The sequence below is a fragment of the Neophocaena asiaeorientalis genome, unplaced genomic scaffold (assembly GCF_003031525.2).
Source record: "Neophocaena asiaeorientalis asiaeorientalis breed wild unplaced genomic scaffold, Neophocaena_asiaeorientalis_V1.1 scaffold147, whole genome shotgun sequence".
In the NCBI taxonomy this organism is placed as follows: domain Eukaryota; kingdom Metazoa; phylum Chordata; class Mammalia; order Artiodactyla; family Phocoenidae; genus Neophocaena; species Neophocaena asiaeorientalis.
Genome location: NW_020173758.1, coordinates 6,678,337 through 6,701,170, shown reverse-complemented (window position 1 = coordinate 6,701,170; position 22,834 = coordinate 6,678,337). Strand labels below are relative to the sequence as shown.

Below are 22,834 nucleotides of genomic sequence, written 5' to 3'. Positions count from 1 at the left end.
CTAATTCCAGAGAACACAGGAAAGGCAGGGCAGGGAGTCCATGGCAGGTGCTGTAGCTCTAGCAGGTCAAAGTCCACTATGCAGGAGGGCAAGCAGAAGGTAATCAGGAAACCAGGTTAGGGGAAATGTTTTTAAAGGGCCTGGACAGTAGTCTGATTCAGCAGAAATTCCTTGTCTTCCTGCCTGAGGCCAGAATTTTTTTTGTGGTGTGTTGTGTGTGTGTGTGTGTGTGCTGAAATGGAGGTGGCTAGAGCTGGGCATGGAATAGACGGGAAGTCAGACAGTTCCTCAGAGTGACTCTGCGTACAGTTATCAATGAAGTACTAGAGTAGGGCAGTGGGAATGGAAAGGTGAATTTAAAAGATTTGCAAAGAATTGTTGCAGGGAGGGGGACCCCTTCCAGGGCCCGAGAGTGGGCTGTCGTCTAATACTCGGAAATGAACTGTCCGAGGAGACACGTGTGCTGACAAAGCAAGAGACTATTGGGAAGAGGCGCCTGGGTGGAGAGCAGCAGGGTAAGGGAACCCAGGAGAACTGCTCTGCCACGTGGCTTGCCGGCTCGGGTTTACGGTAATTAGTTTAGTTTCTGGGCTGTCTCTGGCCAGTCACTCTGCCTCCGGGTCCTTCCTGGTGGCGCGTGCATCGCTCAGCCAAGATGGATTCCAGTGAGGAGGATTCTGGGAGGGTGGTAGGACATAAACGGACTGGCATCTCCTCTCTCCTTTTGACCCTTCCCGAATTCTTCCGGTTGGTGGTAGCTTGTTAGTTCTGCGTTCCTTACCAGGACCTCCTGTTGTAGGAAAACTCATGCAAGTGGTTGCTGTGATACCTGGCCAGGGTGGGCGGTTTCAGTCGGTGGTTCCCCTAACAGAATGAGGAGGACTTTGTGATAGGGATTCAGGAAACGGGGGTGTGGCAAAGGCGACGTTTAGATTTCTAAGAATTCTGTAAGGAATTCTGACAGAAATGGTAGTTGAAAAGAGATCTGAGTGGGAAAGGTAAATGTATTATTCTCTTTTTGTTGAATTTGAGATGCTGGTAGTTATGCCACAGTTGTGACAAGAATCAAGCCACCGATGGCCTTTGATTAACTCCACAAACTAGGGAGGAGTGAAGCAATATTACTAGGAGCTACAGAAATGGTTAGAAAGGAAGTGGAAGAAGCACATGTAAGATGCTTGACAACAGACACCCTGAGGATGAAGCCCTCATTGTGTGGCAAAGATTGCATTGTAAGAGTATGTTTCAGAAAGTGGGATGAGTGGGATCCGGGGTTTTGTGGAGAAGTTACTGAAATAAAAGAATTTCTTCTGATTAGAGGGAAAAAATTTGGAAGGATAATGGAGGCTCATGTCAGATGGTTTTGGTCTTCATTTCCTATAAGCTGAGATCATAGGGAATGAGGTGAGAGAACAATTTGGGGTTAATGGTAATGTCTGGAAATACTTTAAGACTTGTTTATGAGGTAAAATAATGAGTTTGAGGATCCACAATGAGGATCTTCACAATGTCAAGACATTTCCAAGTCTCCTGCCATCTCCTCTTTCCTGATCAACTTTGCTGTTTCTGGGCCCTGAGAATCATTCTTTCCCCTCCATTCCTTAAGTCCTCCAGAATCTGTTCCAATAACTGTTAAATTCACAGTGTTCTTTTCAGTTCATCAAACTAATAGACACAATTCAGGTAAACATTTTTAAACAGAAATTTTATTGGAAGAATTTTGATACAATAGTTTATCATTCTTTTTAAATACATCTGAGGTTAAACAAAATATATACATGAATGTCTTCAAGTAGAAAAAAGTGAAATATACATTATGAATTTGTTGTGTTGTTCTTAGGCAAATCATAATTGCTCACTTTAGCATATTTAAACCAAATTACAACATAGTCTTTGACATTCCAACCTAGCCTTGTACTCAAACGTTTATTTAGAAATGTTTTGATGCCATACTCTTCACCATAGGAATCAAACCGAAATTCAAACTTGGCCATATGTTTAGAAACCATTAAAGACAGGGAGGTAAAGAGTTGTAGGGGTGTTTAGAATAGGATTTGGCAATTTTTCATTCACAGTATTTCTGATATAAAAGACCCATTCTGTGTATTGATCAAAGTCACATATGTTGGGGCAAAATATCACTTGGGCAGAGATATCACTGAATTTGCTATTAGAGGAAGCAATGAGAATCTGATTACTTGGCAAGCTCTTGACAGGATATGTCTAGTTCAGAACAGAATCTTCATTGAGCCTAATCGATGCAGGATATATGATACATAAAACTCAAATACTAAAATTCAAAATAAAGCTTTTTTTTTTCCACTAGTGAAAAAGGGAAGTTTTACATTGGCAGAAGCAATGAAAAGAGATGGAAAATAAGTAAAGAAATAAAGAGAAGCTCTACTGAAATTTAGTATTTAGAGGGGAAAAGACAGAGAAGATAAAAACTATCTTAGGAATGTTTAAATCACTTAATGAATACATGTAGTGTTGTTTTTATAGAAGTACCTTCAAGATATACCTTTGAAAGAGTTTTAGATGAAAATACATCTGGGATAAATGAAATAGAATGTTATACACAGGTCCTTAAAGTAATAGGAATATGGCAATTTTCTATAAAAACAAAGGACAGTGTGGTTTCTCATTTGGCTATACAAAATATAAAAATTCAAGTGACCCAGGTTCCACAGTCCCAGTTCTACGAAATTCCTGTCCAACAGCATGCAAAATGGAAAACATCTCGATATTTCCACTGTTCCTGTATTAAAATGAAGGAGCAGCTAGCTTAGAGGGCTACTTGAAAAAAAAAAATGGCCAAAGTGAATATAAACTCACTTATTTGTGCAAAAATGCCAAAGAAAAGCTGAGATGTCTTCTGTAATAAACAGTAAATTACTGGTTTACCTGTCCCCAGTCCTTACTTGTGTATCCACTGCTGTCTACAATATTTACTCACTGGTTATCCAAACATTTACTAAGTGCGTTAAGTGTAAATTCATGCTAAGTGTGGTGACAATAGGATGTATGAGACAAAGACATTCTTTTTTACAGACTTTCCATCAGGATCAAAATTACAAATATTAAATTTTCAAAGCCATGGGAAGAGTTCAAAGTTAAATATTATTAAGTTTAAGCATAGATTACTACTAATTGTGAAATATATTTCTTCCTTTTGAAAAGGTGTCTATAAAATGTAATGTTGTAAATCAAATCCTATGTATCCCTCTCATGCAGTGCAAAATTATTTGTACTTCTTGGAAGACAACTTCCTACTAACTAGGTTAATGTCTCTTGGCCAGGAGTTCAGTTTCTCTTCACACACTGGTGCTGACACTATTGAATCAGTCCCTTTTAAGCAGCTTACTCTGTGTCAAAAAAACTTTTTACTTTTTTTTTTTAAAGTTCTTAAAAGTGCTTAAAAGAGCTCTGATTGCTCTTTTTAGCCTGCACAGTTTAAGTTAAATGGCGAAGGTAATAAGAGTAAGAGAGCATCCAAAGAAGGAATGAGTCTAACCAATGTATATATAACAACTATTCCCCTATATCAATTTTGTCATGGTGATGGTTCATGATTTTATAGGAGAGTGTGTTTAGATCTGCTACAACTTCTTGGACCTTTAAATCATTGTAGAATGACATACAAAAAAGAGTAGCTGTCACCAAGAAGTACTGGATCTAGAGTCAGTGCTCTACCACTGGCTATCCCCCAGTTAGGTCATTTACAATCTCTCGAAACAGCTTCCTCATCTGTAAAATGGAGTTATGAATTAATTCCTTCCTCACAAGAATGTTAGGAGAATCAGAAGATAAAATATATCTGAAAAAGATCTATGGATCAAAATCATGGAAAAATCTTTCTTTATAAAAATATGAGGATTTTAAATGTGATAACATGAAAAAGGCCATACAAAGAGCCTGATATATAAACACTTAATAAAAGTAACCCCACCCTTCCTGTATAATTTGTAGTTAGGAAATGGTTAAACATAAACCAAAGACACACTCATCAAAGACATCGATTTGACCTTTAAATAGAACTATACTTCTCTGCAAATACTTTTTTTGATACATAATTTTTCATTGTCTTGATTCTATGATAGAGGTCTGGATCCCTAAGGCTTTTGGGGATAGTGTCTTGAAAGAATCTTCTATGAGTAAAACTTTTATTGAATGTTCTTTAAAGAATAAAATAATTTCCTTTTTTGTCAAAGTTCTGGTGAAGTGAAAAATAATTTGTTTCGAAGATAGTGACAGAAAGAAAAAAAAGTTTAACTTTTTTTTTTTTTTAACTTTCTCAAGGTAATGCTTTTAATGAAGAGTTGAAAGTAGCAGTTTAACATCTGGGATTCTGATAAGACTTCAAAATTTTACCCTATTAAAAATTTTGTTTTGTTCTATACAACATTTAATGCCCAATTTTGTGTGGCTCTGAGAATAACGTTAAGAATTCAAGAGCTCTCTGGTGACTGAAAACTTAACAAGGATGAAATGATATGACCTATGAATTAGCCTGGTTTCTAAAAAGCACCAATTCACAGAATTTAAACAAAATAAAGAAACTAAACAATCCTTAAATTGGATTTAGTCTTGGGCAATTAACAGAAAAATTTACTCACAAGTTAAAAGTATCCAATGCACACCTGTCACTATTTTTTTTAAAAAAATCAGAAACTGGTTCCAGAAGAGTAAAAAAGAGTAAAAAAATTAATCATATATTTCATAAAGAATACTATGGAAATAATATTCTAAATCTCATAATTAGCTATGAAAAATAAGACAATAAAAAAACTCCATTTATAACGTGCCTTAATGTACCAAAAATGGAGGTCAGCTGTCCTTTATTTAAAAATGCTTCTTCAACACATTTACAGAATTACACTGGAGACAAAGCACAGTAAGTCAGAAAACTTACTGGATTCTGGTCTTGGCTTTGCCACTAATTATCTCTGTGACCTTGAATAAATGACAGCATTTCTGGGCTTCAATTTTCTCATCTGTAAAGTGAGAGGTAGAATGAGAGACTGCTTCTAAGGACAGTCTCCTTGGATGTAAAATTCTATGCTAAGCAATGAATTATTTTTGTTCTTAAATCCCAGCATTATATAAGAGGATGCTACCATATTAATAATTCTGTAAAACAGATTATACCATGGTAGGTAAAAACATTATAGAACTCTGATCATCTGCATCTGGAGTCAACGATTTGGCTGCTTTACAGAGATGCACAAAACTCACAGTATTTTGGTTATTGGTGTTTACCAGTAGGCTTTGAAGAACGCTGGAGCATTCCAAGTACATGGGAAATGCCAGTAACATCTGTTACCACTTCCTTATGCCTCTGCAGAAGATGCTGTGGGGATGTGTGAGGAACACTGAGCTACAGATAAACTAGCTACTGTCCTTCACAAAGTGCACAAGGAGTAAGCAAGATAAGGGAGCCATACATAGGTTAAGCCCTTCATCTCGATCAATATAATCTAGATTTAAAAACACAAAACTAGTATAGGTATATTTCTCTTTGGGGAAGTTTACTTGGCAAGGTAAACATTCCCTGAGCAATACAAATTTTTTCTCCAGAGAATATTTGGTTTTTAAAATATCAGCAAAGTTATACTCGGATTTTTTCTCCCAAGAATTAGGCCAACAATAGGGACATTCTAAATTTATAATAATAATCAAGGAGTATTTCTCAGTGAAATTATCTACTTTAGCAATACATCTGTGCCAAGAACATTGAGAAGACAAAGTATTTCCTAAAAGGGAGAAAAAAATTCCTTTTTGTCCTGCTGCACACACAGGTTTAAGAACATTTCATTAAAGCATAAATGTTAAGGCCAACCTGCTAAATGATATGAATTGGAGATCTCTTGTAACAGGTGCAAAACTAAGAGTTTCATCTCAGTCAAATGTCCTATATATATATACTCTATTCCTTATCAAAGAAAAAAACCATACTCATGCACTTGTGTATTGAGAGCGTAGTTAAATAAAGTGATGCATATTTTGACAAGAAACTTCACTTGGAATGGAGGCCTCAGTGAAAGGCAGAATTGGATCTTCAATGTGCACTGTGAATTTTACAGCCAGTGCAAAAATTATCTCTGTATGTGAAACATCCGTACAATGTCACATAATTAGTTTTTAAAGGCACACATCTAAAATCCCCGCCTTCCTCTAGGTCTGTCATTTTACACAATATGCCAAAACCTATAGAATATCGCAGGCCTCTATCAGGCTTGGTAGTGGATGCAAACTTCCAAGTGACTACTTATAATGAAAAAGCAGTACCATTATCAGGACATTTCCTTTTATATTTCCATCCTGAAACATCTTAACAATTGTTTCAGTTAAATGCATTCTATTGCAGGAATTCTTAGCTTTAGAACTGCCTGGCAGTAAGTAAAAATGTTTTGAAAATACTACTTAATCTGCAAAAAGGGGACTATCAACAGTTCATGGCAATCTGCAGCGGTTTAGAAAAGCATGAAGAAAGCAGTCTATAGTTTTCCTAACAGTATATTTCATAAATTGTAGGTCAGAAATAGGGAAACAGATACCTTGAAACTTAGACAAAATCAACAGTGATTTCTGCCACATCAGTGAAAAAGTGCTTATTACTGATCTACATTCTAAACATTCATTTCCATCCTGCAGGGTTTTCCCCCCAGCAATTTAAATTTTTCCCTTTCAGTTAAAAGGGAATATATACATTGTGATAAAATGAAGTACAATGGGAAAATGTCTATTCAGAACAATTTCTTCATAAAACACAGAGAATATTTAAGTAGAACATTCAAGCACTTATCTCAAATTGCAACTTTATTTTTCAAACACACAAGAGCCTAGAAATCAACTTATTTATTAACTTCCAAGATACCTGTGTTAGGAAGAGTTCTATGTTACCACATTTACTCAGTACCTTCAATACTTCAAAGTCAATAAAATGCTGCTTTAGGATTCCTGAAAGCAACTGTATTTGTGTAACACTTGCACAGGAAAACGTATGACTTGGCATTTGAAGAATGAAAAAGCAAAATAACATTGTCACAACCATTTCTGCCTTCACTCTACATGCCTTTTCCTTTCATTAATAGAATCTATAAAAACAGCAAGGAAAGATATACGAAAGTTTATCACAGACACAGTAGCTTTTATAGAAATTTGGAATTTAGCAGATGTTTTAAGTAAGTTAAAACACCCGTCTGTATAACAGAAGCATTTGCAAAGTTTTGAAAACACAGTACACAAAATAATTTAATGTAATAACTGAATTTGATTTAAAAAGCAAAATAACACCTTTTATTTTTTGATGGGATAAAGCAATAAAAGGCAGATTTTTATATATCTAAACCTATGCTGCAAGTACACAAAAAGACATCTGTATACATTACTAACAAGAGTCTTATTTTGTACAGAATACAGAATACCCATTAAAAAAAAACATATACATGACCTTTGATGGTACATTTCTATGCTGGCAAATACATTTTCTGATACAAAGGCACTTTGAAAACCCAATATGGTTTGGTTCATAAGTTTGCAAGGTACAAACAATTTTACAAACATGGTTATATTGAAGAACGTCAACAATTGTGACATTACATATAAAGCAGATTTCCATTTTTCTTTTTCTTTTTTTTTTTTTTAAATAACACTGGTTTTCTGGGAATGAAAGCAGTGGTTTCCAGCAGCTTCAGTGAAGACATTCCAGATGATTAGAGGCCCACTGTCTGAATTTCTTACTGGCTAGGATGAGAGGTGGGAGTGAGGGCATTTGAAATGAAAAAAAAAAAGGAAACAAACAAACAGAAAACAATACCCTGGAACAAAACTAGAAACCTCAGAAATCAAAATGGTTTGGAGGGAAGAAGCACAGAAGACCAAAAGTCCAGGAGAGATCCTCTTAATTCTGATCCCTTAGTTGTAAACTCCTGGCAGAGCACAATCGGCTGACTCTGCCTGGTCTACTTGGTGCTGGGGAGTTGTAGTGATGATTTCTCTTTTTAAAAAGCTAGGTACCATGATTAGGATTTTACAGTACCAGAAAAAATTAGGTCCCCCAAAAAGCATAATTTCTTTTCATTCATTTACATGGCCGCAAAGTCAATCTGTACATAAAGCTGTCTCACTCCGGCCTGAAAAGTTAAAAAAAAAAAAAAAATTAGAAAATCAAACAAACCAATAATAGACTATAAATTTCAGAAAAGTAGTAGGAAGAAAAATTTCTTTTCTTTTCTTTTTTTTTGAAAAAGGAAAGAATTATTTTCCTTTTCTGTCTTTGGGAAAGAAGTCTCCATTTTTCATCATAAAGTGCCAATAATTTTATTTTAGAAACAAGTATGTTAATAAGTTGCAAAAAAGATTCTCCATTTAGCCCTACAAAAGAAAGCTATGCCACTAATTACATGCCCTGCCCAAGTGAATTTTGGAAAAATGAGGTTACCCAGCTACCATTATTCTGCTAGAAAACACCACAGTGCTTGACTAGTTGGCTACTAAAATCATAAATCTATCCAGTCTAAATCTTCCTATGATAAACGATTTTAAACACTGAAATAAGCATAACCATCTACTGGTTATTTACTCTACACTCCAACTCCTCTTTTCAATTTTGGATATAAACTTGCTATTCAAGGACACTGATCTCAAAATTGCCCCCACCTCTCCTGTTTTATCAATTTTTCTATATTTGCTATCTATAATTCCTTTCTTCTCTCTTGAACTCATTTCAACCAAACTTTTGCTGCCAACCACTTCCCCAAACTGTCAAGGTCACCTCTAAATTGCTTAGCCCAGCACTCAATTCTCAGTCCTCATCTTAGTAATTAATCTAGCAGCAAAAAGGACACGGACAATCACTTCCTCCTACTGAAACACTTTTCCTCCTCTTGGCTTCCAGAGAATACCCACTGGTTGACCTTTTACCTCACTTATCAATCCTTCTCAGTCTCCTTTGTGGGTTTCTCCTCCTGTCTTTGAATACTAAACACTCAAATACCCAAAGGCTTAGTCCTCAGACCCCTTCTTTTTTGACACTTGTCCCCTAGATGGTCTCACCCAGTATCCAGACTTTCAGTACCGTCTACATGCTCACACCTTTTGTAGACTGGAACCTACCTACCATCTACCTGACAGTTCTACTTGGATGTCTGACAAGCATCGAAACACAGCCAAATTAATCCCTATTTCCTCCCCTCTAAACTGTTGATCCTATATCTTCTTGGGCTCAATTCCTTCCTCAATGCTGCAACTTAAAAACCTTTCTTTCTCTCATACCCAACCCATTAGCAAAACCTGTTTGCCTTACCTTCAAAATAATGCAAATACAGAATCTGATCAATTTACATCACCTCCATTGCTATCCCCTGGCCCAAGTCACTATCATCTCTTGCCTACATTTTGTAACGGCCTCTGATCTCGTTTTCACTCTTTTACCTTTGCCCTCCTTTGGTCTGTTTCCAGTAGAGCAACTATAGTGATGTCACTCCATCACTCAAACCCTACAACAGCTTACCTTCCTCAGTCCTTAGCCCAGAGTCCTACAATGGCCTTCAAAGCTTTCCCATGATCTGGCCCCTATTACCTCTCTGATCTCATCTCTTACTTCTCTCCCTTTGTTGACTCTGTTCCAGCCACACTGGGCCCTCTGCCTGGTACAATGTTCCTCAAGATTGCCACATGACATACTCCCTTTCCTGTCATATCTCTACTCAGATGTCAGTGAGGCTTATCCTGACCACCCTATTAAAAAATGCATTCAATTCATTCATCCAACAAATACATTTTGTGCATCTATTGGAATCCAGGCACTCTTCTGTCCCCCGGGAATACAACAGCCAACAAAATAGGTAAAAAATACCCTTGCCCTCATGGAATTTATAAGCTGTTGGGAACTAGGAAGGAGGGGAGATGATAAACAAGCAAGTAAATATAGTATGTCAGATGAGATGATGAGATAGATATTATCTATCTCTCTCTCTCTCTCTATCTATCAAAAGAACAAAAAACAAAAACAAAGCTTGGTGCAAGAGATGGTAAATGCCTCAGCACCCCCAGTCTCCCTACCCTGCTCTCCCTATCTATAACACTTATCACTTTCTAATATATCATAAAACTTATTTGCTGTGATTGTTACTCTCCAATGATAATGTCCAAGATAAAAGGACTTTGTCCTGTCTTTTGCTGCTGACTCCCAGAACCTCAAGTAGTGCCCAGCACACAGTAAATGATCAATAAATACCTGTTGGATGAACTGAAATTCTATTAATTTCCTTCTTTCAAATAAAAAAACAATTTTTAAAGATTAAAGCATACAATCGGTTACAATTAAGCACTTTCTTGTCAGCAACATAGAATGAAGAGTAAAGTGGAACATCTAAGAGAAAGAAAAGCCGGAGTGGGGGATAAAATAATAACGCTACCTTCTCCCAGGAATTTCTGGGCTCCTGAAAGCATTACTTTCTACCATGGCTTTTCTTCTAGCATTCCAGTTGGGGGGCTCTGCCCAGCACTAATGAATGTCTAAGGGGTCAGGAGCTGCTCTAGTGGAATAAAAAGCTGGAAAAGACCCCAGTAGCTTTCCAGCACAGAAAACATGCTAGCGTTTTTGCCTCATTAAAAAAAAAAAGAAAGAAAGAAAAGAAAAATCCTTGCTGTGGTAAAGTTAAAGTTCTCTGAAAATACATTGAATTGCACGCACTCAAAGAGTTTTGTGGCAGAAAAAAGAACTTAACATCTGTATGATTTTAAGCTAAAAACTGAAACAGAATCTCAGTTTTCCTAATTTTAAAAGTGTTGATAAATACCAATCCTACTTATCTCACAAAAATGTTATATATTCATCCAGTATTTGACAAACATTTAATAAATCCTTGCTACATATCAGGCACTATTGCAAGGATCATATGTGAATATACAAGAAAGGATTCTTACATGCTATAAAAAACAAATTATTATGATTGATTATATTTGATTTACTCAACTCAGATGGGCCCCGTAATAACTGTACTTAGGAGCCCTTCTGAAAAATTCTTGTGTATCTAACCTTAGGAGAAAACAACTATTGCCCAAATAAACTGGCTTAATTTCTTTTCTCTTTAACAAAATTGTTAATGAAAGAAAAATGGACAAGATAAGTTGGGCTCCCATTATTATCTGCCACTTTCCTAACATCCCCCCCCACCCACATACAGTGAAGATAGTAATAAGAAATGAGGTAGCCCAAGGCAATAAAAAAGAAAGAGGAAAAACAAAGAGGCTAGGTAAATTGATCTTTGCATAATCACAAGTTAATTACTCAAGCTGATACCTTTCCCCAGAGGGCCTACTGCTTTACACAAAAGCCCAGTCTAACAGAAAAAGTCATTTTGTTTCATCCATCTGGCTGGATGGGAACACCTTTAAGTCTTCCAGCTTCCCATTTTCCTTTCTCAATTGCCTTCAATGTAGAGAGAAAAAGTGGAATTTCCAACGACTCCTTTAGGAAGTCACCCACTTCCTGAATGCAAACTAGGTTTTCTTTACAGTTTATCCACACAACAAAGACATGACAAATACTCCAGCAGATCAAAACAGTGCCCAGTGCCATTAAATATTCTACCTGCCGCTGGGATGACTCTAAAGCCGGCTGAGGGTTGTCCTCAAAAAAAGTGAAAACCATAGAATACTTGTTGTGTCTTATATCCTGAGAATCATGTATAAACCGTAATTCAGTTAACACTTTTTTAAGTTGGAAAGACAGCTAGTTATTTTTAACATCCATGCTTCTAAGAAAATAAGTGTTAACCTGAAATCATAGACTTAGAATACTCTCCATAAATACTCATTGTTGTGGAAAGGAAGACAAATCAGCAGTAAAAATTTAGAAAAATAAACAAGAATACGGCTAAAGAAAATTACTGGGTTGTTTGTATTTCTCTACCAATTCTCAAAAACTGCAGAAACTTTCTACTTTAATTTTTTTTTTTGCTGTACGCGGGCCTCTCACTGCTGTGGCCTCTCCCATTGCGGAGCACAGGCTCCGGACGCGCAGGCTCAGCAGCCATGGCTCACGGGCCCAGCCGCTCCGCGGCATGTGGGATCTTCCCGGACCGGGGCACGAACCTGCGTCCCCTGCATCGGCAGGCGGACCCTCAACCACTGCGCCACCAGGGAAGCCCTCTACTTTAATTTTTGACTCAATGTAGAATATTAGTCTTTATCCCTTAAAAATGAATTCTTGAAAAACTGCCTTACTCTTCCATGTGAAAACTGAATCATCTCAGAATTCGTGAAATAGTGACTTACTATGATGAAATTACAAGTCATGAACAATAACTTGGGTCTGGGTTCCTTTTTCTGTAAACTGGGGAGAATACCCCACCTGTGCTGCAGGTAGATTAATATGTTAGGTGTCTATCGCAGTGCCTGGCATGTGGTGGGCTCTCAAAAAGGCTAGCTGCTGCTGCTGTTATTATCTCCACCACCATCAACCAATGGACACTTAACCCCTGTGGATTAATTAAAACTAATCAATCATTATAAAAGATTAAAACTCCCTACAAACAGGAAGGGTGGAAAACTAGCTAGCCACCCGGAAAGGCACAGAGAGCTTCTCCTATTCCCTACTGTCAGAGACAGGAAGGGATCACGCAGGCAGGACAGCAGTGCAGGTGGGAGGTCCTGAATCTGGGGGAACTCCCATCTGGGTTAGTGAGGAGGCTTTTTGGTTCCTTCCTGGCGATCAGTGTTAACTTCTATTTTGAGGCAAGAAAACAGAGCACAGAAAGCTGAAGCAGGAAGCCAGGGGTTCAGGACTTAATAGGTATAACAGAAACAGGCAGAAGAGAAGATGGAAGATATCGAGGTACAATTTCTATCAAGGAGCAAATAATATGCATTAGCCTTGATTGTCTTTTCTGCTGTGTGGAACTGAGGAGGGTAATGAACCCAAGCATATTCTAGATTTTTCTTCAAACTTTATTTCTAACCAAAGTGTATTAAAAAAATTAACAGATGATATCAGCCAGTTTAAAACAAGAAACATAAATGATAAATTGCCTTCCTCATCCAGTATCCCACATCCACTTCCTGTTCATATACTAAACATAAAGAATTAAGTTTTCTATTTCATCTGTTCCCAAATGATAAATCATTTTTAAAAAGTTAGTGCACATGGTGGAAAGGAGAGGGACTTTTTCTATGTCAACAAAAAATCCTGTAGTTTAAAAACTGGATTATCACTTAACTAATAATCCCAAAGGAATCAAAGTATTGAAGAGACTTCTACCAATTCACTAGTATTGCTCTATATTCGTGATAGCAAGCCAACTGCCTTAGCCATTCATGATTAAGTGATAACTATGGAACATGAGAATAAAAAGACATGCTTAATGTACAGTTCTAAAACAGTCGCAAAGCTTATAGTTTTAAAAACAAAACAAAATGTTATAATTCTCAAACTTATGTTAACCTTTTCAAAGCTAACCCCATATAAATTTTAACAAGAACTTTTTAACCAAAAAAAAATTTTTTAATTCCAATTTAAGATCAGCTATAAGAAAAATACATTAAAATGTCATAGAACCACAAAGTATTGAGAAAATCCTTCTTTTGGTCTTTTGGAACTAAGGCCACCAGTATTTCAAGTCTTTCTACAAGAAATGTACTTAAAGGATTAGTCTAACTTTTTTCTTAAAAATGGAGCAATTTGATCCTTACTACTTTTGATAAGTAAAATCTATGATTAAGATATAATTTAAAATTTTTAAAAAACATAAAAAAAATTTAAATTTCATTTCATGAATTGCAAATGTTACTGCAAGGTATTGGATATACTCATAGCATAATGAATATGCATGACTAGGGCATAAGCAGTAAAGGAAAATAAATTAATAAAAAACTTCAGTTTTGCATATGTCAGAACCAAAACAACTATCACAAAACAACTTTACAATCATTAAATGTATGGAATGAAAATCATGAGAAGGATGACTTCTCTCTGCCTGCTGGGAAAAATGTGTTGAACCATTTTCACTGCAAGCCTAAGAGAGTCCCTAGTCTCTGCAAGGAATGAAATCAAGTGGGCTTGACCTTAGCTGATAAAAAGGCTTAAAATATGTTTTAGAGCTTAAAATTTTCAAAACCCAAATACAGTTTCCAAAACCAAAGAGGCAGCTGAGTAAACTTTCAACTTCAGCCGTTTTAAAAGCCAAGATTTCTAAGGTTACCAGAAGAACCTCCCTCCACCTACTTCAATTATAACTTCAGCTGTTCTAAGCACAGACACAGCTGCTCACACATTTCTAAACCTATAAATTGCATTCCTTCTCAGAGGGAAAATTAAGTGACTTATGTGCCGAAGTCTTCGGACAGTATGAGGTATCCTAGAGGTGGACAGAAGCTCAGACTGTGAGGGTGGAAGGACATGGTATAACTAGGAGAAAATCGAGACTGAAGGAGAGAATAATGACCTAGAAATGGCAGTGAAAAGCAAGGTTGTTGCTAGTCATGTTCTCCTTTTTGCCTCTGAAAAAGGGAGGAGGTGTGAGAAGGATTCAGACATGTTGTGAAGGTTTTGCATGCTGCATTATGAAACTCATGGTGGTACAGACTTCTTATAATGTCTGTTAAGAAAAGACAGTTCTTAAATGTCTAGAGTAAATAAGTGGTACCAGCATATTGTTTTGTAGTAGAGGACGTCTGGCTGTTGCCTACATTATAAGATTATTTCATTAATTATTCCAAAGGAACATAACCATACACCTCTATTAGAGAAGAGAGATCGTTTAATTTATGCTAAGGTCCTGAATTTAAACTGTCAGTCTGTCCCTCTCTCTTTCTCTATCTATATGATGCTTAGAAGGGTCTTTAAGGCTTCAGAGAGAAAGTAACAATTGAATTGGACCTTTACATTAGAGTAGGATTTTTGTCTCACACAGGTAAGTAAATAGTCTGGTGGGGCTGGCGTATGAAGTACATGGCAATGAATAATAGTAGGAGAGAGGCTTGAAAAGTTAATTGTGTCATGCTAGAAAGTTTGGGCTTTATCCTGGTGGCAATGAGGAGCCACCAAACTTTTATTTTTTAACTTTTTATTTTGAAAAGGCTTAAAGTCAAAAGAATAGCACAATAAATGCATATCTACCCATCACCTGTGTAAACCAATTGCAAACATTTTGCCACATTTGCCTTATTTCTTTATATATGTATTTATTTATAATCCTTTTTACTTTTGCTGAAACATTTGAAAATTAGACATCCTGATACTTTGCCACTAAAGCCTTCAGCATGTATCTCCTAAGAATACGAGCATTCTTCTATAACCACAATACCATTATCGTACCCAAGAAGTTTAACACCTACACAATTATATGAGCTATTGTGTGGTCCATATTCTAATTACCCAATAGTTTCCTCTGTGGCTGTTTCTCCCCAGTCCAAGATCCAATCGAGGGCCACACATTGCATTTAATTGTGAAGTCTCCTCTAATCTAGAAGAATCCCCAATCGTTCCTTTTTTTCCTTTCATGACACTGACACTTCTTAAGAATCCAGGGTAACAGTCCACAAGGTGACGGGATTCACATTAACCATTTCTGGCAAGAGTGCCACACAGGTCATGCTGTGTACTTCCCACTGCATCACATCAGGAGGGCTGGGTCAGTTTTTAAGCACAGATTTTTTTGTTTTTTAACATCTTTATTGGAGTATAATTGCTTTACAATGTTGTGTTAGTTTCTGTCGTATAACAAAGTGAATCAGCTATACGTATACATATATCCCCAAATCCCCTCCCTCTTGCGTCTCCCTCCCACCCTCCCTATCCAACCCCTCTAGGTGGTTACAAAGCACCGAGCTGATCTCCCTGTGCTATGCAGCTGCTTCCCACTAGCTATCTGTTTTACATTTGGTAGTGTATATATGTCTATGCTACTCTCCCACTTCGTCCCAGCTTACCCTACCCCCTCCCCGTGTCCTCAAGTCCATTCTCTATGTCTGCGTCTTTATTCCTGTCCTGCCCCTAGGTTCTTCAGAACCATTTTTTTTTTAGATTCCATAAATATGCATACAGTATTAGCATACAGTATTTGTGTTAGCATACAGTATTTGTTTTTCTCTTTCTGACTTGCTTCACTCTGTATGACAGATTCTAGGTCCACCCACCTCACTACAAATAACTCAATTTCGTTTCTTTTTATGGCTGAGGGATATTCCATTGTATATATGTGCCACATCTTCTTTACCCATTCATCTGTCGATGGGCACTTAGGTTGCTTGCATGTCCTGGCTATTGGAAATAGTGCTTCAATGAACACTGAAGCACAGATTTTTAAGGCATGGAATCAGTTTCCTCATTAGATTTATGTGTTAGATAATTTTGGAAGCAGTATCAACATCTAGATTTTTTGCCAAATATTTCCAGCAAGCTAGACCAAAAAAAAAAAAAAAAAAATCTGTGGTCTCTCTCTTCAGATAGTCTTGACATGATGTTCTTATTCTCCCAGTATATACAGAATAACCTAGTAATCACTTTTACTTTATCAGTCACTGACTATGTCAACTCATGATGGCATAAACATTACCTGATATAATTTGGTTGCAGTCATGCACTGACTAATTCGTGATTCCATATACAGAATTAAGAAAAACTCAACAGCGTATTAAGCCATTAAATGACACAGAAGTAGAGATGGCTTTGCTATCAACAAAAATGTTAACATAGTTTGCTTTTAGCCAACGCCACTGACCAGACATTATTCTTATTCCAAATGCTACCTTAGAATTCCTAGCTTCAAATATCATATAACATGTCTTATAAGGAGAGTACAGTAAGGGAGAATCGACTTTTTCTTAAAGGAGCTCAAATCAGTACAACAACGAGTAAACAGGACTATCTTCATTAACAGCATTCACTGAAGTAAGGATCTCCCAAATTTGACTCTGTGGTTGAAAAAAACTTTCACACTTACCTCACAGTGTAGTATATATATATTCAATATGTTAAATAGTAAATCTTTTTAAGACTAGTAGATACAATAAATTCCTAGACCCTTAAAAGAAGTTAGTAAAAAAATCATACCTGAGTAAAAATATTATGTGTTTGGCTTAAAATCCACCTGGCATCAGCATCAGGTGCCACTACTAATTTCAAGGTCCCAACATAAACATCAGAACATAAGGTCCAGAAATGCTGTTCTTGTAAACTGTAAACTCCTTGCAACTGCTGCACCTAAAATATAAAGAGCACATATTAACATGAACTCAAGTATAAGTACACCCAACTTAAATCATGCAACACATCAGTAAACATGGATTCTACTCTCTAATGAAAAAAGTGGCCTTAAAAAAAAAAGGGGCCGGGGGGGGGGGGGAGGTGGCTTGCATTGATTAACAAATACCTACTGGGTACTTACTATGTGCTGGTACCATGACAGGTGTTTGGGAAATATAAATGAGCACATATCAAAATTTGTGGGGCACAGCTGAGAGAGCGCCTAAGTGAAATTCACATTTTCAAATACAGTTGACCCGAGAACAGCACAGGGGTTAGGGACGCCAGCCCTCTTCTCAGTCAAAAATCTGAGGATGCAACCAACCATGGATCATGCAGTACTGTGGTTATTTACTACTGAAAAATATCCATGTATAAGTAGAACGTGCAGTTCAAACCTGTGTTGTTCAAGGGTCAACTGTACATCGATCAGAAGACAAATACAAATACAAATGAGCTAAGAAATTAGGAAAAAAACAACAGAGTCAACTTAAGAAATAAAACGGAAGGAAATAAAGGATGGAAATCAACGATCCACAAATTTAGAAATGACAGAGTTCACCATATCAAAAAACTAGTTCTCTGAAAAGATTAACGAGCTAGAGAGTCAGTGTTTCGTACGTAATGGGGGCATGTTTTAGACAGGATGATTCTTCATCGTGTACAAGTGTCAGGAACTACAGGATCTTTGCATCCCCAGGACCCAGGGAACTACATGCCAACATATACCCTTCCCCAACTCATGTGACAACCAGAAAAGGGAGGGATGTCTCAAAGTTTTTCCAGTGGCTCCTTAAGTGTTCCACACCCTTAGGTTGACAACCACTGGCAAGACAAACTCTGATGGCGGTAAAAAAATAAAATAAATGAACATGCAATTAAACAAAGTACAAAATGAAAAAGGAAAAGAACTACAAACAACAGATTTTAAAAACCATAAAACGGAATACTATATGAATGTATCAATATGTGAGTGTACAAAATACTACAGCTGAGTAGAATCCAAACACTTCTTACCACCTCTACTGCTGTCAGGCTAGTTGAAGCCACTTTAGTTTGGATTATTATAATACCTTATTAACTGGTCTCTCTATTTCTAGCCTTGCACCTCTTCATCTATTCTCAAAACAGTAGCCCAAGTAAGAATCTGTTACTTTAGATCAGATGCTTTCACTCTGTTCAGAATCCTCCAGTAGATTCCCATCTTACTCTGAACAAAAACCAGTGCTTTCACAATAACTTACATGGACCCACATCATGTGGCCCCTTGTTATTTACCTTATTTACCTCATCTCCTACTACTCCTCCCCTTGCTTCCTCTTCCTCAGCTACAGAAGCCTCTTCACCACTCTGAAAAGTCAGGCACACTCCTGCCCCAGGGCATTTGCTATTCCCTCTGCCTGGAGTGTCTTTCCTTCCAGATTTCTGCCTCGCCTACTTTGTTTGGGTCTTGACTCAAATGCCATCTTCTCAGGAGGTCCTTCTACTGTTATTCTATGTAAAACTACAATGCTTTTATTTTTACATTTCTCTGGTTTGTTTTACTTTTCGGCATATAATGTCGCACACTACATTACTATGTTATTTATATTGTTTCTTGCCTGTCTCCTCTGGCAGAACTCAAGCTCAATAAAGGCAGGGATTTATTTTCGACTTTTATGTTTTGTATCCTCAGCACCTAAAACTTAAGGACCTAAGCCTGGCCCAAGTAATTGCTCAGTAAATAGTACATGTATATATATAAAATGAATATAAATTCAATTTTGGTGTTTGCTTTCGTAACACATATACTAAAATGAGAACGATCAGAGAAGATTAACATGGCCCTTGTGCAAGAATGACACGCAAATTCATGAAGGGTTCCATGGTCATTTCACAATGTACATGTATATCAAAACAACATATTGTACACTTTAAATATACATAATTTTCATTTATCAATTTTACCTCACTAAAGCTGGAAAAAATAAATAATAAAATCAGAAAAGCAACAACAAAAAACACAATTTCAAAAATCTAGACAAAAATGAATAAATTTCTGGAAATACAGAAAATGCTGTAATATAAGAAAAAAAACAGAAGATATAAAAGGGCCATTAAAAACTGAAAAGGTAATAAAAGTTCTCTTTCATAAAGCCCCCCCCAACCCCCAGTCCCAGAGGGCAGACTTTCAAGAAACTTAACATAACCTCTTAGTTTTGCCAGAAAATAAAAAAGAGGTGCTATCTCATATAAGAAATAATCTTGATCCCCAACCAGATAAAGACAATAAATCATAAGCTAATTTCTCTTATGAATTAAATAAGCTAACTCCAACAGTATATTAAAAAATAACATATCATGACTACGTTAGGTTTATCCCAAGAGGGAAAGATTAAACATCAGAAACTCTATTACTGTTATTCTTCAATTAGTGAAGCAAAGGAGAAAAATCACATAATCATTTCAATAAAAGCATTACAATTATTTAATAAAATTCAACCCCTATTTATGATTGGAAGGACACTTCCTTAACTTAATAAAAGCTATCTACCCAAAACGTACAGAAAACGCTTAAGGAAAAAACGTTAGATGTATTCCCTTGAAGATCAGGAAAATCTTTACAAAGATGTCCAAATCACCGCTATTGTTCAATATCTCTGTATAGATCTAGAGGAGATGAACTAAGATCAGAACCCAGAAGTTAAAAAGATCTTTATAACAATTACACCAATTTAAAAAAGAAAGAGGTTACTCAGTGAAGGGGCTAACTACCAATTCCTGGAAATAGTCAAGAAGCCGAAAGACCAACTGAATGTCGCAAAGGAGATTCTTCCAACAGATAGAAGTCTGGGCCAAATGAATAATAAGATCTTTTTGAATTCTGAGATTCCCTGATTCTTAAGTAATCTGTTTGGGCTGCCAATTAAGAAAAAGTTGAACTTATATTTATCAAAAATATTTATTTTTATCAGAATTTGTTGTAGGATCACTTTCTATAAGCTCCAAGACACTTGGTGGGAAATGTGAGACAATAACCATTGTGCCCTTTAAAAAAACTGCTTTTACTAGGGAAAGAGGTCAAGGTGCACTTCCTCTTCCTCTTTCAGGACTCTGATGACACAGTGGTTTGAACCTGATATCCCTCCACACTTTTCTAAATGGAAATGGTATACTGCTAGGGAAACAACACCCTGACTGAACAGATTTCTTCTACCTCCACAGATATAGCAGTACAAGCACATTCCTGCAGTTATCCTAAAGCATAAGTTAAGGAATGAGTCTTATAGAAACTGGCATTAACTTTACTCGAATTAAAAAAAGTGGGGAAAGTGTAGCTACAGATGAAAATCTGTGTCGCTCTTCCTGCTCGGACAGTGTGGTTTAACAGAAAGAGCATGAGCTTTTAAAGCCAGAATGATATGGATTTGAATCCAGATTCAGCCACTACCATCTGTGACTTTAGATGAGTTACTTAAATCCTCAAACATCAATTTTACTCAGTTTTCCTAGGGAAAGGAAGATGAAACTTACCCTGTATGGTTAATGTGAAGAAAAGAAACAATATATGTAAATCACTTAATATAGGGACCAGCTTAGAGTAGGCGTTCAATAAATTGCCCCTTTCTCTTCCACAACTATGCTGACTGGTCCTACCTTAAAATCATAAAACCACAAATGTCAAATGGGCAGCACTTCACTTTCCCTATCTCATAAAGGACTATTCTATACCTTCTCTTTTCTCCTCTGGTCTTCTAATTTCTCTGCATGATTACTCTGCCCTGTAAATCAAAGAGAAAATAGAAGCACACAGGAAATCCCTTATCCTGCACCACCAAATCCACCAGTCAGCCCTCATCTCTTTCAGCACTTTCTGTCTTCCCTTGGGGGATACAGTACCCCTGGCTCCTATCTACAATGAATTCCTCCATAGTGCTTTGGGTTCTCTCCTTTTTCACCTTCTCAAGACCTTCATTCCTTCAGCAGGTAGTGAAGTAACCTGCTTCGCTACCATGCCATCAATTTCTTCCTGTAACACACAGGCTCCAGAACTGCACTGTGCAATACAGAAGTCACTAAACACATGTGACTAAATACATGAAAATGAAATGAAGTTTAAAAACTAGTTGCGCTATAGCTCCAATTATTAAGCTTCAAGTGCTCAATAGCCACATGTTCCTTGTGACTTCCATACTGGGAAATGTAGATTATTGAACATCTCCATTACTGGGGAAAGTTCTATGGGATGCTGTTTTAAAACATCTTATTTTAAAAACAAATTCCCTCACCACTGTTACTATATCTACAGCCAAGCTATCAGCTCATTTCTTTGTTCCCTTTAACAACACTTCTTAAAAAAAGTTGACTGTAACCACTATCTCTACCTCCCCAATTCATTTTCTCCTTAATCTACTATTATCATGCTTTCTCCAAACTCTACTGAAAATGCTTTTATCAAGGCCATTAATGCTGTTCATGATCCCAATCAATGGTCACTTCTCTGTTCCTACTGTAATTGTCTCACAGAAATATTTGGCGCCGTTGATTACTTCCTCCTTCAACTTCTTCTGGGTTTTCCAGCTCCCATTCCTGGCTTTCCTGCCTATGCTCTAAATCTGGAGTGGAAGCTTGACCTAAAGATTAGAGCTTAATCCTCCCAAGGTAACCTTACATAATCCTAATGTTTTAAATGCTAGTCATATACTGATGACTCAAACTCCCCCTAGTTCTCAGCAGTCCCTAAAACTCCAGATTTGCATATCCAACCACTTGAGTGACATTTCCCCTAGATGTACAGTAGGCATTTCATTTTTAACATATCCAGAATAGAACTCTTGATTTGGGAGGCTTTTCCACCCTCACACCTGCATCAACCTCAACAAATGGTATTAGCATCTACCTAGTTGCGATTCAACACTTTTTCTCCCCTCTGCTAATATAATCCATCTCCAAAAACTTATCCAAAATATCTACTTAGCTCCATTTTCACTTCTACCACTGTAGTCCAGGCCATGATTTTTCAGATTAGAACAGCCTCTTAACTGGTTTTCTTTGCTTTCATTCTCCCTAGAGTTTATTCTCTAATAGCAAGCAGAATAAGCTTTTAAAAACTTACATTTTGTGACACTCTATCTGCCTAAAAGCTTACTAATGCTTCCCAGTGATTAGAATTAAATCTAAACCTCTTAGTAAGACCAAAACCTCTATATGATCTGTCCTCTGCCATTCTCCCCAGCCTTTCCAGCCACTCTTCCCTTTATTATGCTTCAGCCACAATGGCTTTTTTTTTTTCCTGTTTTTCAAACACACTAAATTAGTTCCAGTCATAGAACTTTTCGCATTAGCATTTTCCTTTGCTTGGAACACTCTTCTCCAAGATGTTCATGTCTGGCTCCTTCTTGTCAACAAGATTTCAATTTCCTTGAATATGACTTCCTGGATAAATCTGACATAGCCATCCATGTCTCACAAGACTTTGTTTTATTTATATTATAGTAATCATCACTGATATTTTCTTATTTATTTATTGTTTAGTGCCTGTGTTTTCCCACCAGATCATAAATTCTTTGATAGACCCTGACTACCTTATTTACCATTACACCC

The 22,834-nt window shown here is 36.8% G+C and overlaps 1 protein-coding gene and 1 non-coding gene across 4 annotated transcripts in view; one reads left to right on the top strand and one right to left on the bottom strand.

Moving 5' to 3' along the window:
* Positions 1-1,688: 1,688 nt before the first annotated feature.
* The window catches only part of SLC30A7 (solute carrier family 30 member 7), an 83,337-nt gene continuing 62,191 nt past the window's right edge, over positions 1,689-22,834 (bottom strand). For all 3 annotated transcript variants that reach the window (XM_024751240.1, XM_024751241.1, XM_024751242.1), the window contains 2 exons: positions 17,060-17,209; positions 1,689-8,135 (listed from right to left, as the gene is read on the bottom strand). In XM_024751240.1, the coding sequence (XP_024607008.1) occupies positions 8,088-8,135; positions 17,060-17,209 (198 nt within the window). In that variant the 3' untranslated portion in view covers positions 1,689-8,087. The remainder of the gene's footprint in view (positions 8,136-17,059; positions 17,210-22,834) is intronic.
* On the top strand, positions 19,018-19,123 carry LOC112403707 (U6 spliceosomal RNA). Its single transcript, XR_003003960.1, has one exon. It is a non-coding gene; the product is annotated as a U6 spliceosomal RNA (small nuclear RNA).